General features: G+C 42.4%; 1 protein-coding gene across 2 annotated transcripts in view; it reads left to right on the forward strand.

The window, feature by feature from the left end:
• DOT1L (DOT1 like histone lysine methyltransferase) overlaps positions 1 to 18,576 on the forward strand; it is a 293,403-nt gene that overhangs the window by 210,333 nt on the left and 64,494 nt on the right. For both annotated transcript variants that reach the window (XM_086947182.1, XM_086947181.1), the window contains exons 18-23: positions 333 to 470; positions 1,480 to 1,605; positions 4,861 to 5,330; positions 6,288 to 6,423; positions 13,107 to 13,253; positions 17,367 to 17,493. In XM_086947182.1, coding sequence (XP_086803308.1) covers positions 333 to 470; positions 1,480 to 1,605; positions 4,861 to 5,330; positions 6,288 to 6,423; positions 13,107 to 13,253; positions 17,367 to 17,493 — 1,144 coding nt within the window. The remainder of the gene's footprint in view (positions 1 to 332; positions 471 to 1,479; positions 1,606 to 4,860; positions 5,331 to 6,287; positions 6,424 to 13,106; positions 13,254 to 17,366; positions 17,494 to 18,576) is intronic.

The raw sequence follows: 18,576 nt of genomic DNA on the forward strand, positions 1-18,576 counted from the left end.
GCCCTAGTCCAATATTTGGCTTCAAAAAGTATTAGATCCTGTTGTAAAATAGAGTGCTTTGCTTTAACAAAAAAAAAAAAACTAAACGTACACAATGTTCTGTGAAAGGGGCTGAAGAATGGCACTGGGAAAGTGATGCTCTCTTCAACCTCTGTTTTTGTCAGAGTTTGAAGGACTGTTCTTCCAAGTGTGGTTGGAATTTTTGAAGCCACTCTGCACCTTCTACAGGCCATTTTCTATTTTGCACTTTGTTCTGTTTTGTGAAGCTACAAAATGTAATTATGTGTATTCCTCCATCTCTCTTCATGTAACGCTCATTGTTAATTCCATAGCTGGGAGTGAAGGCTGTAACGTACAGCGACCTGATTCAGGCCCAGAAGGAGATCTCTCTACATAACCAGCAGCTGAAGGAGCAGGCGCGTCAGCTAGAGAAGGACAATGGTGCTCTCAGAAATCAGAGCTTACAGCTTGTGAGTATACCTCTGAATTGACTGACCCATCCTTCCTCTGCATCAGTGCTTATTTTAAAAATGATAAAGTGTTGCCCTTCTAAACCTCCTGTTTTGCCCCTTGCACTCATTCCTCCTAATAAGGGACTGGGCTGGTATTATTTTGACCCTACTTTTGGAAGCTGAAGGCAAAATGATTTGTTAATTGAGTAAATAGAAAAATCTTAATTTTTCTCAACTAGTATTTTGTATTAGCACTGCACCACTATGCCCATCATTCGCTGTTTAATCCAAATTTGAATACCATATTTTTCCCTTATTAGGCAAATACCCAACATTTCTTACACAAGACAGTAGGAGAACAAACCCAGAGTCCCTCCACGCATTGTGAACACAAGCCCAAACCCTGGTCGGTCCAAGAATAGAAATGGCTCCACCTCAAAAGCCATATAGGCAACCTTGGGTGATGCCCTACATTTTTCCCAGACTCCCAGATACCCCACCCAACCCCTTAAGATAAGCGGGTGCCAGAACTAGGCTGTCAGCATCCTGATGACCACTCCTCCACAGACCCTGATATCTTTGCGCTGCTTAAAGCCAGAACGTATGGGTAGATGGAGGGGAGAATACACCTACATACAGCTTTACCACCCCCCCCCCCCACCTCCCTCTTTAGTAAATACCAAACCTTAATCCTGCAGCATTCCGAGTACCATCGCACCTGTTTTTTTTTTTTTACCTGTTGACAGTATTTGCCTTTTCGCATGTTAAAACAGGGCAGTTTGTCTCTTATCTGGTTGATTACTAGCGCTCCCTTTTTTTTGTGTTCTCTATGGTCTCGTTTTGCTCTAATTTATTGCTCACGTCTGAATATACAGGGGCTGATGCTTAATATTCCTGCTCTACGGCAATAAAGGTTTCTGCTGCTCTAAACTTGTGCACATTTGACCTCCCTCCTGTTTTTAAAGCTATTGTTCCAGGTTTCCAGTCTGCTTATATCAATGGACCTTTATCATTTCTCTGTTTACAGCTGAAGGCTCGCTGTGAGGAGCTGAAGATAGACTGGCCAACTTTGTCCATGGAGAAGTTACAGAATGAGAAAAAGCTTCTCTCTGGCCAAATCTCTGAGAAGCAGAAGCATTGCTTAGAGCTGCAGGTGAATATTAATGAGGAAACCAAATTCTATTAACTGAGAAAGTCCTATTTCAGCAAACCATTATTGGAAATTAATTGCAATAAATGGCAGAGGGAGTAAAAAACAGCTAGCGCCTCAGGGAATATTGAGAGATGGAATTGGTGTACTGGTAGGAAAGGAGTGAGTTGAGCAGAGAGGTGGTCACTGCCAGGGACTGAAAGTCTAAGGAACAGATCAAAACACTGCCATAGGCTGAGGGAATAAAGGTTGGGGTGAACTAAGAACAAAAGGCTGCAGGAGTCAAAGGCAGTAAAGAAGTTACAGAGTCTGAGCCAGCAGGATGTTGCAGTGAGTTGATGATCAGCAGCTCACTATTTTGAATCTCATCACGACTGACTTAGCCGTCTGTTCGCCTCTGATCGGGAAAGTGAGTATATCTTCATTAGGTTATAGTAAGATCTTTTATTTACAGTACTTGAAAGCAGCAGAGTGTGGGGTTGTGCTTTAAATCACACACATTATTACTTGAAGGGATATAACATTAGTAAGAATTTAAGATGGTGGTGAACCTCTTTGCACACTATATCGAAAAGCTTCCCAGCAGTGCCTGGTAATACAATGTGGTTTGCAGCAAACAGATATAGTAGGACCAAAACTGCCTGCTTTCGATAAATCTCCAAGTGTTTCTAATGTGTGCGGAGCTAGCCCAAAGTGGCACTGGCTGACCTCTTGTCTGTGCATGTACTTCTTCTGTTAGATACTTTTAATCGCAGATAACTCAACTTCTCACTTCCTCCAGGCGCCAGTCTGGGGCCGTATTATTTTTAGCATTTGCTCCTGTGTGCTAATAGTTACTGTCATTGGATTCAACAGCGACCTCTTTCCGCTTCCAGAGTGAGGATGCGGAATCATATAAAGTCATCACCTCTGCAAGATTAAGTTATTCCTTTCTTTTCTGCACCATTCAAACCCGATCTGGCGCTCTCCTCCCTGAAGTTTTATGGGGTCTTCCCGATCTTCCAAACTGTTTTTTGTGTCGGTCTTCCGGCCGTGCCGCAGCTGTAGATGTCTGTTAAAGACCTGCGAGACCTATGCTTCTGGTGTCTGATACAAGCATGATTAAGTCCTACTTCAGATGTTTCCTGATGCACCTAAACCCCATCAGTGTGTGGGAAATTAAGTTGTATGTTGCTGAGCTTCAAAATCCGGGCCAGTAGTGCTCGTAGTCGCTATGCAAGCACAAGAAGTCTAGCCTGGAAACGTCTCTCACACCTTAACTCCTTTGCCGAAGGTCTATTCTGGCCGGTTAGGCACTGTCTCCAGAGAGGCCAGTTCCAGATCAAAACTAGATTAGAGTCATTGATCCAGAGCAGAGATCTTGGCTTAGTGTGTCATTATGAAAGGACTAATCCATAGCCCATGGGGTGGGAGGACATTTCGACAGTGGCTGCCTCAACACATCTCATGCCATGTTTGATTCAGATGCCATGCAAGAATTTGAGATTGTTTCTCATAACCAGGATGGTGAGTAGGAGGCTAATAATATGTTGCCCCTTGACTATAACTGCAGGTTCCAACTGTGGAAAGTAAGGCACATCTACTTACTGAAATCTTGCAACTTGGCACTTTAACTTCAATGCCTTTGTTATTGTACAATGAAGCCTTAATAGCTCTTAGGTTTTTCTGGGTAAGTCATTCCATTGCTAGGTACCATAGGCATGCTCTCGTTGACCCATCCCTTCTGACTGGGTACCCCAGACCAAAAATGGGAGCATTTTTTTAAGGTTTCTTTATCCGTTCTGGCATCTGGGGAAATTCAAACAGTGAGGACTCTTCTGTTGGAATACCCACCAGAAAGTGTTACAGAAGGTAAGTAACTTGTTCAACGGCTCTGTAGTAATCATGTCTAGTACTCTGTTTGTGGGAACTGAGAGCAAGGATTAGAAGTGTACAGATTTGTTTGGTTTGACTTAAAAAAAAATGTGTATTAACATACAAGAATAAATGACCTTTCTAATAGAAGGGCTGTGCATAAAAGCAAGAATGTTATCTAAGAATACAGTGTGTTTTGTTGTGATAATGGAGAAGGAGGTACACATCAGACATAATGAATGAAAGAATACTTGAAGGTTTTTATACATGCTATGGTCCGATCTGGTTTCGTTTGGGATTGATTATTAGAGGTTTGGATCAATAACTTTTCCTATTCATTTTTGATGTCTTTAAGGGAATTCGGAAAGGGTAGAAAAGCTCTTTTTCTGAACCCTACCAGTCCAAAGGCAAATTGATATACTCGGTTCTAAAATATTCTCTACAAATAGTACACATTCATATGGTTGAGTGGCTGTTTTTATGTGGGTGAAAGAGCATTTATTTTGGGTAAGGATCTCATGAACAAAAAAATGTATCTCAGGGAGAGGGTCTGGAGTGAGATTTATAGGGTTTGTCTGGGACCGGAATTTTACTCACACCTGATTTCAATTTCAAGAACTAGATTGCAGTTGGATTTGGATTGACGAGATAAGAGCGCTCTGGAACATACATACATACATACAAACTTGGGAGGAGAGGAAAGTAGAAAATTTGCTGGTGGGCTTAAACGTAGTAGGTCAGTGAAAACCATTTAGTAATTTGAAGTATTTTTATGTTGGAAGGCAGCGTAGATGCATATCTGGCCGGCATTTCAGGATTCATTTCAAATGTATTTGCCAGTTTATTCCTCACAAACTCTACATGGTCTCAAGCTTCACACTTGCCTCATGAGGTTGCCTTTTCCATTACTATTACTTTCTTTTTTATTAAAGAATTAATCTGGTTTGTCTGCTTTTATTTGGGAAATATTTTTTTCTTTTTTAAATCGGTAAGATTTGGGTTACACAGATAAGAGAACAAGAAAAGAGCAGCACAGAGAACGATGTTTGATGTGGTGAGTGAAGAATGGGATACAGTGAAGTGGACAGGGGGTTTGGACGGGTGGACCATAAGTGTACCTATAGAAGTATATTTTGTACAGGGTACTTAAGAGCGAGAGCTACAAGGAAAACTGTAAGAAAAATGTGCACCATCAAGGCCATGGGGTAGGGAATAAAAATATACATAGGAAGGTCGACGCGCCGTGGGCAGAGTGCTGCATCTGTAACGGTTACAAGATTATGGTGTACGTCAAGTTGAGAGAAATTTAATGAAACTGCCAGAAAATGGAAGGAGTAAATGGAATCCTAATGTGATGCTTACACTGGCATTTTCCTCTGTCTCAAATATTCTTTACTCTTTAAGATAAGCATTGTGGAGCTAGAAAAGAGCCAAAGGCAGCAGGAGCTTCTTCAGTTGAAGTCGTACACCACTTCTGACGATATGTTGCCTGTGCACCTTCGCCGCAAAAGCCTTTTGAATGATGCTGAAAATGGCCGCTACCAGCTCGATTTTGAGTGCTCAAAGTTTGCGCTGCCTCACATGAATGGCTTAAGCCCTGAACTTTCAATGAATGGCCACTCCAGCCCTCATGAGATCAACGGCTCCCACAGTCGGGCATCCTCCAAGCAGAGCACACCTCAGTACATGTCATCCCACTTAGACCAAGAGATTGTTCCTGGGACCCCTACTCATAACGGCAGGCAGAGAGCAGACAGAGTCTCCAACTGGCCTATTCCTGACTACACCAGATTTTCCCCAGCCAAGATCGCCTTGCGCAGACATCTAAATCAGGACCACGCCATCAACGGGAGAGTAGCGGCACATGAGCAGAGGTGAGCAATGACCTTACCATGCCTGAGTGATTGTATTTATGATTCTCTGTTGTGTTTTGGGCACACTGTTGTTTAAGATCTGTTACAATAAATTGTTCCTGGTCCGTTATGACCACAACACATGTTGCATGAAATTTGATACCTCAATTATGATCTGGAATGGAATTTTGTTTAAGTATTTTATAGAACACTGCTTGGCCACTTGCAGTAACTTCGAAGCACTAGGCTTTTTAATGTTAGTGCTACTATTTTCTATAGCACTTAATGACTGGGTGCATCACTGCCCTTGAAGGCCCACAATCCTTGTCGATTTAAGTTGATTCCAAGTATATTAGGGCTTGGCAGTGATATCTATATTGTTGCTCTTCCTGCCTGACAAGTAAATTAAAGGTGCTGTTTTGTTTCAAAATAGCGCAGAATGCAACATTGCTTGAGTCCAATGCTACTTTATGCACCTAACTGTTGACAGGTTGCTTTGATCCTCGTGGGAGGTCAAGTGAGTCATGGTGCTAGAAAGAAATCCAGGGTGTCCTTGTGAGTGAAGCCAATGCTGGATGCCATGGAGCTTTTTGGAAGTGAAGGGAGCTTAGAAATATTGAGTTCTTGCAATTACTAGATGTGCTATCCTCTAGATGCTGTTTTGTTTTTACCATGGTCCATTTACCATTGTGTTTGAAGGACTGCAGTGGTAGGTTGGTACTTAAAGAAGTACATGGTCTTGTGGAACAAAAATGAGGTGCATGATGCTTTACAGAATATTCAAGTCTTTCTGGTACATGAAGCATGTTATCTCTTTCCATTTGTCTCCTACCTGATTTACACCCTTTGTCCTGATGCCAGTAGCTAGTGCTCCGCATTATTCTAGTAGACATCCAATTTGGGATTGAAAGTTGGCAATTTACCAAGCCAGATTGAAAAGTAAATTTTTATTTTCTTTTCCCCTCCCTATATGCCCAGAAGTGAAAATGTTAGGGAGAACGGCCTTAATTGCTACAACTCCAGTATGACAACCAGCATTCCGTCGAGTCCTCAGGAAACTCGACCTTCTTCCCCAGCGGCCTTACAGACTTCAGGAGAGCGGAACAGCGAGAAGGTAACAATATGTGTGGTCTTGTGTTCTACTGAGCTTCTAACCAGGAGCCTTCTGTTTTAGGGACGTTTCTTTGTTAATCCAGTTCCAAATTTCAGGGGGTGTATTTCTTGTCTATGCACAAGTTAATCATATAACCTCTCAAGCGGGTAACCCCACTTTCTGTAGTAGGGGATCTCTGTGTATAGTCATAATCTAGTGAATAGTCCCGCCCATGTGCGTGGAACCCGGCAATCAAAAATAATCTCTTAAGTTGTCAAAAAACATGCAGAACTGCAAAGACACTTAAAAGAGAATTTAAAGACAAATAATGCAGCCTAGATACACAGGTTACACTGTCCAGTACTTCAACAAGAAATTCCACCAAACAAAAACCACACACAACACAGCCTGCCCAGTTTCTTCCATAGAGAAACTTGCCTCTACCAGAAAAAGACTCTGGAATGATAGAGAGGAAGGCGTGGACAGACAAGCCCCATAGGCTGCCATTATGTGGCTTGAATAGGATACTGTGCCTTTAAAAGAACTTTCCAGAACTTCTCCCAGAATGCACAGCAGGTCCCTTTTACTTTGTTCTTTTTTCCCGCTCCTGCAAACAGAACCCTGGCATTGAGCTCTCCCTTTTTCAAGGGTTTATTGGATTTTTTGTTCACTTTTTTGATAAGTATTTGCAGTTTATATATCTTGGTGTTTCCCTTCACTCCTGTGTGTTTGTTCAGGCTTTTTAGGGCTCTAAAATGCCTGCTCTTTTCGACAAATGCCCAGCATGTGGAAGGAAGAAGTCCAAGACTGATCCACACGACGTCTGCATTATCTGTCTCCCTGAAGCACATGTCCCTGAAGAATGTGACATCTGCCAGCACCTTTCAGCAAGGACCCTGAGGGAAAGGCTGAAGATTAGGCTTCAAGGCCTAGAGGAGAGACGACTGCAGGCTGCAGGTGGGTCTGGGCAGGCTGGGAAGGTTCCCTCTGCCTCTGCTGAGCCCTCTGGGGGGCGCCCCAGAGGCAGGAAGACCAGCAAACGGTCCCGGTCTCCGTCGGCGTTGATTGCATCGACGACGACGTCTAGAGGGATGACGACACTGTGTTCCCCATCTCCCGGGGGCTCCGGGTCGAAACGGCGTGAAGATTCGACGTCGAAGGGCCTGGGTAGGCCGCCGTCGAGACAACCGTCGACGGCGTCTTCGTTGTCGTAGTCGTCCACATCGAGCTATCGGCGTCGAAGGAGGAGCGACAGGCGTCGGTGCTCGCCGTGGAGGCGACACCGCCGGTCGCCGTCGAGAAGACGGTCGACGTCGAGGGGATCCTCCACGTAGAGGACCTCGAGAAAGCGGTCGGCGTCAAGGAGGAGTTTCCGGGAAGATATGGTTTGGCAGTTCGGGCTGGACTGTTCCCATGAGGCACAGGGTCAGACTGATTTGCATATGACCATGTCTGAACTGGGGTGGTGGAGTGAGCTAAAGAATGATTGATTAAACCCAGATCAGTTGACTGGGGGTGAGTGTTTAATTTGCTCAAACACTCCATCCATCATACCCTTTGGTATCGCTATGGATGAATTGGTCCGGGATAATTGCTTACGCTTTTCCGCCTTTCCCACTAGTTCCATTACTGGTTCGGAAGCTCAGACATACGTCCCTTTCACTGATCCAAGTAGCCCCACATGGGCGTGTCAACCTTGGTACACCGCCCTGTTAAAACTCTCAGTGGTTCCACATCAAAGCTACATCTCACACCCTGTCTCCTCACTTCACTCAAAGCCATGGATAAATCAGACATCCAAATCCAGAGAACTCAACCCAGCGATTTGGCTCCTGAAGTCATAGTGTTTGGTTATTTACAACTGCCACCAGACTGTATGAATATTCTCAAAGAGGCTAGAAAGCCTACTATTGGAGCATGTTATTTAGCAAAATGGAAACAGTTTGTCTATTGTAACAGCAATATCAATCCACTTGATGCTTCTGTACAGAACATCATTTGTAATCTGTTGCATTTACAGCAATGTGGACTAGCTTACACATCCATTCGTTTACATCTAGCAGCCGTGACTGCATACTTGCAAAATAGACAACACAAAATCTCTGTTCAAAGTATCAGTGATTAGGGTGATACCACCAAGAATTCCCCCTGCACCAGAGTGGAACTTAGACATAGTCCTTACAAGGCTAATGGGTCCACCTTTTAAACCAATGCACAAATGTCAGTTACAATTCCTATCATGGAAAGTGGCTTTCATCATAGCGATAACCTCACTAATGAGAGTTGATGAACTTCAGGCATTAACTAAACAGGAGCCTTTCTTTCAACTTCACAAAGATAGAGTGGTTCTTCGCACCAACCCTAAATTTCTCCCTAAAGTAGTTTTTGCTTTTCATATAAATCAATCATTTGAGTTACCTATGTTCTTTCCTCAACCTCATTCTGTAGCAGAAAGAGCTCTACACGCACACTTGATGTTAGATGTGCTATTCTTTACTAAGTAGAATGAACCAAAGAATTTAGGAAAACAAAGCTACTGTTTGTTGTTTTATTCTCCACCTCACAAGAGCAATCCTATATCTAAGTCTGGTATTGCAGGATGGATTGTAAAATGTATCCAAACATGTTATGTTAAAGAAGAGAGAACTTTGTTTGTACTCCCTAGAGCGTATTCTACTTGCAAAATAGGGGCTATTATGGCCTTCTTTGGAAATATTCCCTCAGCTGATATTTGTAAGGCAGCAACATGGCTTACATATACTAACTCCAGTCTCACCCTCTCTCGGGCAATCAACCTAACAATGGAGTCAAAGCCCTTGCGCACTAAAACTGAAAGGAGTCCCCAACCTCGTGACTAGAAAGACTTCTTCGAACAAAAATCACTTGCAAACATCCAGACCCAACACTAGGTGGCAGGAGTATGCAAAGCATTTAAATCTACAGCTCTGCATGTCAAGAACAGATGCTTACTGCGTAAGTAACATTATACTTATTCCATTTCCAGTACCACCGCCTTAGTTGGTCAGACGTAGCTAGGCTATTTGTTTATCAGTTCCTAAGTGTTTCTGCCTCTGCTTACTCAGTCTTGCTTATAGGAATGATTTTTGTGTAATCCTGGTTCTACATCAAGGGCATTGTCTTTGAATTCATAAGCAATATACCCTTGAAACCAGGTGTAAAATTAACAAGTACCCATCTAGATCCTTAATTCAACCATGAAATGAAAAAAGGACCTGCATAGTTAACTAGATCCTACAAGTGACAATTTCCTATGTGTCCGATGGTAAAACTTGCAGTGTTCTTTCCTCCTTTCTGCATGACAAATTAAAGTGGGATCATAGCACATTTTTTGTGGTGTTGGGCTTTGATTACATAGGTTACAGGTAAAAAAAACATTTGCATCCTTTTGGCATGTTTTTTATCATGAAAAATGAATAAAATATAAAGATTTGTTATGAAATCCCACGGCAAGGCAATAATGTTCTGATGTTAACTAGTTTTATAAAAAAATTACCCATGATCAATTAGGATTGCCAGAAAATTTTCCTTTGCACGACTTTACTTCCTCACTGTGAGCTGCAGTATTAGTTTTTACTAACATACAATCTCAAACTGATCCTTAATAGAACACCACCATATGTACAGTGGAAAACGACACAAACTTTTTAATTTACTGTCTAATCAATTAGCATTGTCTGTTGCGTGTTGAGCTATTAGATATTCCCAAGTAAAGCTTGCCTTGCCGTTTACGTATATTGGTGAACATGCCCATAAACATGCGCCTGGTGTGACCACGATATTCTGTTAAATTTACCCCAACTTTTTGTAGTCCCTTTAAATTGTTTTGCATTCATGTTAAATTGTTTTGCAAATGCATTTATATATTGCTTCAAATCCCTAAGACAGAGTCGTTTCTGATTCAGACTTCTACTGGTGACTCCTCACCTTAGAATATTGGAAGTGAGGTCACAGTGTCCATGTATGCGCTGGTGTAAGTTCCTTTCTTATTGCGTCAGCAGCGCGGTTCTGGAGAACAACCTCTGTCACTTTTTTTCCAACTTTTCGACAACCCTTTTTTTGCGTAATTGTGCCTGGTCTGCTAGGCATATGTTTCCTAAAAACCTGTAGGTTTTAAAAACTTGTGGGAAATGTCACAGATGGATGTCTGTGCTTGATCTCCACTTTCTTTATCTGGGGGGGCCCTCTGATGCCTCTGACAATCAAGACAGTCTTCCTAAAGGATTTTACCTTGGCCAAGAGGCTCAGTGGGTTTCAAGGAGTGTCTATTCACCCTATGTACACTAGCATTTACCAGGACAAACCGGTTCTTAGGACATGTGCCTTTTTTCTGCTGAAGGTGGTTGCTCCCTTTCATGTTGGTCAGAACATCATGCTGCCAATGCTTTTCGCCTCACTTCATCCTTCTAAGGAGGAGGAGGGGCTCCAATGCCTGGACCCAAAGAGAGCTCTTTCTACATCAATCGCACCAAAGAACTTTGAGTGGTCGATCGGCTCTTCATTGGGCTCAATTATGTGCAAAAAGGGCATGGTGGTGCAGAAACAACCATCTCCATCTCTTGATGATTTGTACTTTGCATCAAGATTTGCTATGCTTTTGCTAAAAGCAGCCTCCTGAGGTCTTTAAGCCCATGCCGCGAAGCCCAAGGCCACTACTACTGCCTTAGCACATGGGGTACCTGTCCTAGACATCTGCCAAGCTGCTACGTGGGTGTCACTGCACATTTTCACAAAGCATTGCTGCATGGACAGTCAGGTCCATCGAGATCGGTATTTCACCCATTCGGTCCTCCAGGACTTTTTGGTTTGAGCTAGTTCTCATACCCACCACTAGGGAGGTATTGCTTTGGTATTAATTCCAAGGTGAGGAATCTGCAATTAGAAGTATCTGTCAGAAGATTACATTATTACTTCTTTGATGCCTTTCCTGGTAGAGACTCCATCTAACCGAATATTCCTCATTGACCTTGCCATCCTCATTCTTTGAACTGGGCTCTTCAACTAAATTATCCCAATAGTCTGCACAATGATCAAACATTCATTTTGACTTTACTTGGCTCTGGGTTTTTGGTGCGGAAATAGTCATGAAAGAAACTGATGTCAGCGCACCAGGTTGGAGCATATATTCGTACCGCACCATCACTTAGTAGTTTGATAATTATGCGAAGCCGACCAACGCCACCAGCAGCACAGAGGTACTGCCCAATATTTTACCGATCCAGTTTGACACCATGGGAATATTCTAAGGTGAGGCATCTGCAGTTAGATAGTCCCTCCCAGAAAAAGCATTAACAAATGTAAGTAATTTGTTCTTCGTGAATAGGTGGTACAGTACTCTGTGACTTTTGACCCATGTTAGAGTTCTCTGAGGTGAAAATGGACTGGAATTCTGTGCCTCAGCGGGATTAAAAATGCTGCAGTAGGCACCTCTTTACTATTGACTTGTGGGATCTACACACTAAGACTTAGTTTCATTTCTATAATGCCACCCTTTTTAAATCCTTTAATGTTATTCTTACATTAGGTGCTACTTCTGCAGTAGCTCAATGAGGGCAGCATACCCTAACATTGTTTCCTTTTCCTTTCAAAAGATGGGAAACCCTGGCTGCAGATCCTAATAATCCTTTACATGTAGGTGCCACCTAATGCAAATTGCCTGGACAACATGTTTCCAGTCCTGGGCACTCATTTGATAAATGTTTTGTTCTTAGATTTCATTGGTTGCTTTCATTAAATCAATTAGACTGACCCATCCGATTGTTTGTGAGAGAAAAGCCCAAGCCTGGAGACATGGTATCAGAGGACATGGACCTATGTGGAAACTCAATCTCCACTTGAGCAGTAAGGGACATGATCCCTGTGACCAAGCTGCTCTTATAATGTGAAGTACTTTTTTATTATCGTTTATCTTACCGTTGTCAGAACTACATCACTGGCATCTACTTAAGGCTCCAATACCGTAAATCATCACATGCAGCACATTCCTGTCTAGACTGTAGGAATAATCAACATGGGTTGCACCCTTCCTCAGCAACAGGACACTTTACATTAATTTCACTTTATTCAATTTTTAACACAAACCACCACCTACAGAGCATGCAAAGGAGTTGACATGCAGCAATCCTTTGTTGAAAATACTTTGTGTAAGCAACAAAGCTGGGATACTGATCCCACTCCCTTCAACATTAACAATTAACCATTGGCAGATGTCAAACATTGACCTCCCATAACTTGTTTGCAGACCGGGGACATTAAACAACAGTTTCTGTCCCAACCTGCAGGACCCTATCCCCTATCCACCATGAGCACTAATACTAGAAGCACATGTCCTACAATTGTGCAAGTAAATACCATAAAAAGCATCACACTCAAAATGTCCTTCATGGTTAGCCGGCCAATCTCTTGTTGTCTGTCATATCATCATTTGTGAACATGAAGTGTAATCCAGAGAGATCAACACCCAGGATGTCCCCTAACTGCTGGTCATCACAGTTAGAACAGAACTGCTCTCAAAGCTTATCAAATGTTGCTCCTTTCCAAGCAAGCCTTAATCTTAGCCCTGCTTACGCACTTGTACCCTCTGCTTCCCAACCCTGGTAGGAAAACATTGGGAGTAGACTCGAGGGAAGATGTTTTTTTATGAGATTGTTTTTATTTATTTATCATATATATTATTATTTTTTCAGGCGTTACGCGAGAGGAACTCTCAGAGTAACGAAGAAACTATCACCAGCTTACCTATCAGTATTCCTCTCAGCACAGTGCAACCTAATAAACTTCCTGTTAGTATCCCACTGGCCAGCGTGGTGCTCCCTAGCCGTGTTGAGAAGGTGGTGAGTAAAAGAGGGAATCTGCCTTTTTAAAATCTTGTATAGCCAATGTTTTCATTTGTTTGGGCTTGTTAAACTATCTGTTGTGCTGTTATATATAAACACATTAAAATCCGTATCCATGAATGGTTTATAAGAGAAAGCTTTCTATACCTGAATTTTCTAACCAAAAACAGAAACTAAGCCCATCAGCCCTTGTGCATTTTGATTTTATTTTTTTCAGTTTTTTTTTCAGTTTTTTATCATTTAAACTAATAAATCCAATTAACAACCAAAACAATCATTAAAAATAAAAAAAAACTAAGTCCCTTATCTGCGCACAAGAATCGAAGGTAAAATGACTAGATAAAAGATAAGTAATCTGGAGGCTCACAGAGACAAATACAGTTTTGTTGTGACTTTATGGCTGCTGCTTGGTCTAGGTATCCAATCTCACTGGAGAAGATAGTGTTCCAGTATCCCGCATGAAAGGTGAGATATTCTTTAATTACTTCAACTCGGATAGGTATAACGTAGAACCAGTTTGCAGGTAAGTATTGTTTTCTCACTTTTCTTCGAAACAGTCTTCAAACTGACCTACTAGGCCTCCACAACCAAAATGTATCTGTAGCAGCAGTCTAGTGTTGTGCCTGGACGTATACAACTTTTTTTTCTTCTAAGATGCTTGAATCACAAGCCCTTTTGTGATTTCAGCCTTTGTCAACAGTGCTCGTTCAGGCTTGGATGTTCGGGAACACTGCTCCGGGATCCTTGCCCTTCTACCTTTGGGTTCTTGGTTTCCAGCAACCACCCTTGATGCAGGGATCTTGGACCCTGTGGTCACAGATTTCTATGCACCAAGTCTTCAGCCTTAACCCTTGACAGACTGGGAGCCTTCCCTATCATTTCTCTAAAGAATGCACCTGTGACAAGGACATGTAACAAAAATCCCTTCCAATTCGGCACTTCTCGGAGCAGAAAATAACCCTGGAGTGAGCAGCACAGTGTATGTAATCTCTGCTTTTCGACTAATCACAAAGAAACCACCTCTGAAATCTGCCTCACCTTCCACTGGAAAAAAAACATCATTTGAGTGTGGGAAAGAAGGTGGGCTGGCCACCAGCTGCAGAAATCAGCATTGTCAGAGACACTGGACATTTATGAAGACATGCCAGGAATCAAAGAGGAAATCAGACACGTTTCGGAGGCCATTTTCTGAGGGGCTCTGGTGCTGAAGTGAAGGAAGAGTTCCTTGAACCTTCAATGAAATTCACTCTGGGTCCAAGCTCGAAAACCAGGTCGAACCCATGTACCTTGACAGTGTCCACAAGGTCATCCTTGAGTGGAAAATAATGAGTGATACTGGAAATGGCAAAAAAGATTTAACTTGGCTCTTCCACCTGGATGACCCAGACTTGAGAGGCTGAGTCGACACCAATGAAGACCTCATCCAAAGGCACAAAAACCGATTGCAGTTCAACACCACCTTGGTCCTGAGGGTTTGAAAAGTTGCCCTGGCATTGAAACCTGTGACCAAGCCCTCTTTGGTGCCTGAATCTAACACCACAGAGTGGTCTATCTTCAAAGCATTCGGCGGTTCTAGATGCAAAACAAAATGAACTTTCTAAACCTCAGACTCCTGGACTCATCCAGATCTCCCAAAAAAGTGCCCGCTAGCCTTAAGGAGGAACCAGGGCTCTTTTCCTTAAGGTCATGTACCCCTAAGGGTTAGGGACTCAACCACTAGTCCAATACTGTTTCCACCCTTCCCTACAACACCGCCACTACCACATCCCCCCGACCCAGAGTTCACTCATTTAGATCCTGGCATCCCCTACTCTCTGCAGGCCACCGATGATCAGTATTCAGACTGCAATAGGGAGATGATCTCCAGATGCACTGTGTATTGGGAACCCAAGACGATCCCGTGCTTGAACCCTAAAATGCCAAACCATGCCCACCCAACCACACTACCACTTACGAAGTGCTAATGCGGTGAACTGCACACCACCATTGTTACAGAATCATACAGTGCAGGATGAGGATAAGTTCTTGGCTAATACCTACCCCAAGACTGAACAAAGTGTGCATTTCCTTCCCATACTGAAGTGAATGCTCAGGTCGGCCACAGACTTTTTTAAAGAGCTGGTAAGGCCCGAGTGGTCACTCCACAGGTTGAAAAAAGTGCAAGCCAGCCACTGATTACCTTGTTTATATTTGTGGGCATGTTGCCTGTGACTCCCTAGTTGTCCACACTAGTAAGAAAGCTTCTGCACAGGGATACTCTGCCGACTGATAACAAATCCAAGCGCCTTAAAGCAACAGGGAAGTGGGTAGCACTTGAAGCAGCAACCCATTGTCACATTGCAGGTTTGGCCATTTTGCTCACTGGATACGTACAGCCCAACTGGGAGAAAATTAAGCTGGTAAAGCACACCCCATAGACCCACCCCAAATGTTGACAGGAGTTCATTTTTTTTAGAGTAAAACCATCAGCAGCACCAACATCTAAAGCAACTTCAACGTGTCAGATACTGCCTTAGGAGGAATGAACACCAGCACCTCCCTCCACAAGCATACCTGGCTCAAGGTGTCCGGGTTTAGACCATAGGTGCAAAACCTTCCGGTTTGTCCCTTTTGATAGTTGGACCAGATGCTCAAAAAAAGTCAAAATGTAATGGACATTGTCAAGTCTTGTGACTCTGATATCTTCGAAGACCAACAAATTGCAAACATCCGGTCCCAGTACTAGATGGCAGGCATATGCAGAGTATTTGAATCTACAGAACTAAACTCTACAAACGGATGGTAAGTAACATTTTTCATCTATATGTATCATATAGTCCGCTACAGCCCAACTTAAGCAGAAGCATCTAAATATATAAGTACACTCTGATCTGCAGAACAGTGGGCAACCTTTCTATATACTACAACCAGACTAAAGTAGGCTGCGCCGGTAATCAAGCAGCAGTATATAGTATTGGGGCCCATTTTGTGGAGAACAAATTGTTTGAGTTTTTTTTACTCCTCTTTATATACAAGCAAAAGGGGCTCAAAAGAGAACTTTGGCAGTATGCGCATAATTTCAGTTCTTCTAGTCCAAATCACTATCCGCGTAATAGAAAGGAGGATAGTGATCATCTGGGTTCCAGCTAAATTTACTTTTTTGCCCATATTTTCAGATGTAAGTTGCTACACACAGCTAAGCCTATTTGAACAACAGCACAATACCTCTGTGAAACTTGGACAATGCATTATACCGATCGAAAAATAGCTAAACTAACTAACAGGCTTCACCAGTAATCAATTATGAAAAGCAATATTTTTAACCAACTCTGACTATTAGTACATGGTCACCAGACCGTAACGTATATTTATGCACCATTTTCCTTACATTAGTTCTGCTTATTGGCCTTTGGCACTACAGTGCAAGTGCCACTTGAAATGCAATACTTTACTTTTATGTCTCTGTGGAGGGAAAATGTCTTTGTTGGAGAGATGTTGACCAAAAGTGTTGTACGCATCCTGTTTTCTATCTTAGTTTCTCCTTTCGTCGACACCCGTTTGCTCCCGTTTAAAGGGAATCTGCATTTATACTTTGCACTTCATTTGAAAGGTGTTGCAGTTTTTTGCACCATGAGGTGGTGATACATTGATCCTGAAAATCATGCATGTTTAATTTGATACCAAAACCGGCACTCCTGTCGTCATTCTTTAATGACAGATATCTGTGCTTAGAACTGCGTGTTCTTAAAGGTGGTTTATTGAGATTTTTGTGGTGTGAAAGTACTGATGAATAAGTTAACAGCTTACTTCTATTTACTATAGTTTTCCGAGTAAGTCACTAAGAGTTCTTAGTTTGGGTTTTCAGAAGATAGGAGATTCAAAACTGTAGATTCACGATAACAGCTACAGGTATTGACATAAAATGATAGCACCACCATCGACTAAACCCAGTCTTCTCTGGCCGTGCCCCTTGTTCCACTGTTGTGCATACCATGACAAACTTCAGTAGCATTTCATCTATTCTACTGAGAGGGGCATAGGACTCTGATGTCACATTCAGGTGTCCAGTAAAGATTTAATTCAAGGCTTATTACTAAAATCTTGCCCCTCTGCCTTTTTTGCTTATTTTAGAGAAATACGCCAAGCCCCCTTCATTCGAGCCGGGACTCGGCAGTCTTCGAGAAACAGTTTGGTGCTACTTCCAATGGACATTTAAGCAATGGTGCTGGATCAAAGCCACACACTTTGGCTACCTCAGGTAAGAATGTTAAACTTACTGCCACTTCAGTCTTTGTGTGCTGTTGTGTTTTTCTTTGCTATGCTGCAACATGTTATCGCGTGAGATTCCATCAGGTATGGAAGTTCAAACTGTCTCTAGAAATCAAGGCCACAGGCATGGCAGAGGTGGTCTATAATCGGATTATTCTGACTATAGACCAGGGTTTGCCAACCGTAGGAATTACCACTGGTTAAGATCTGTTCAGTCCTTGCCATCCTTTCATTTTCTGCTTGTTTTTCTGTGTGGTGTGCTCGTGCTTTAAGTTACTTGTGCTCGGAGACTTGTTAGAGGAGGCAGCACACTTGTTACAAAGCGATCTCTCTGATCGATGTGTTTATGCAATGAAACCTTCCTCTTCTGTTTGCTCCAAATTAGGATGCCCTTCATCACTAGCAACTCATTTTAATACTTCCCATGTCCAAAACAAGAACCAGAGTAAAACCTATTCAGTGGATCTTAATTCTCCAGTTTTTAGTCTGTTGACTGTGTGGAATCAACTATTAGACACTTGTATTCAGTGCCATTAAAATTATGCGAATGTGCGGCTAAAGCGTTTTTCACATAATTATAGATTTTCCGCATGTTCCGTCATCTTCCACGTAACCTGCAGGTTGTAACAAAAAAAACTTTTGTTTTTAGCTCAAACTGCTCAAAGGTTACTAAATGCGCTGCAATACGTGGTGCTGTGCAGTGGAAGGTCCCATGCAAAGCTTAAATGGCCACCTTTCAGTTCCTTCTTGCAATATTTAGGTGTTTAACTGGTACTAATGAGGTGAAACCAATGACCAGACAGTAATAGTACATTTTAAACACGCATTTGCAATGCAATAGGTCTCGCATTTACGCAAGTTTGAGCTATTGGCATTGTAACTGATAATGCCTTTTATGTGTTTTGGTTTTTCAAACATAAATAAAAGGCACTTTCATTTAAAATGCTTATACCTTAAACTCTCGGAAATGCGAGACCTATTGCATTACAAATGCTTGTGTGAACAAGCCTCTGACAGGCACAGTTGTCACTGTTCTCACGGGTGGATAGAACAGCGGTTCGAAGTGCTGCTT

This window comes from Lissotriton vulgaris, chromosome 12 (genome assembly GCF_964263255.1).
Source record: "Lissotriton vulgaris chromosome 12, aLisVul1.2, whole genome shotgun sequence".
NCBI lineage: Eukaryota > Metazoa > Chordata > Amphibia > Caudata > Salamandridae > Lissotriton > Lissotriton vulgaris.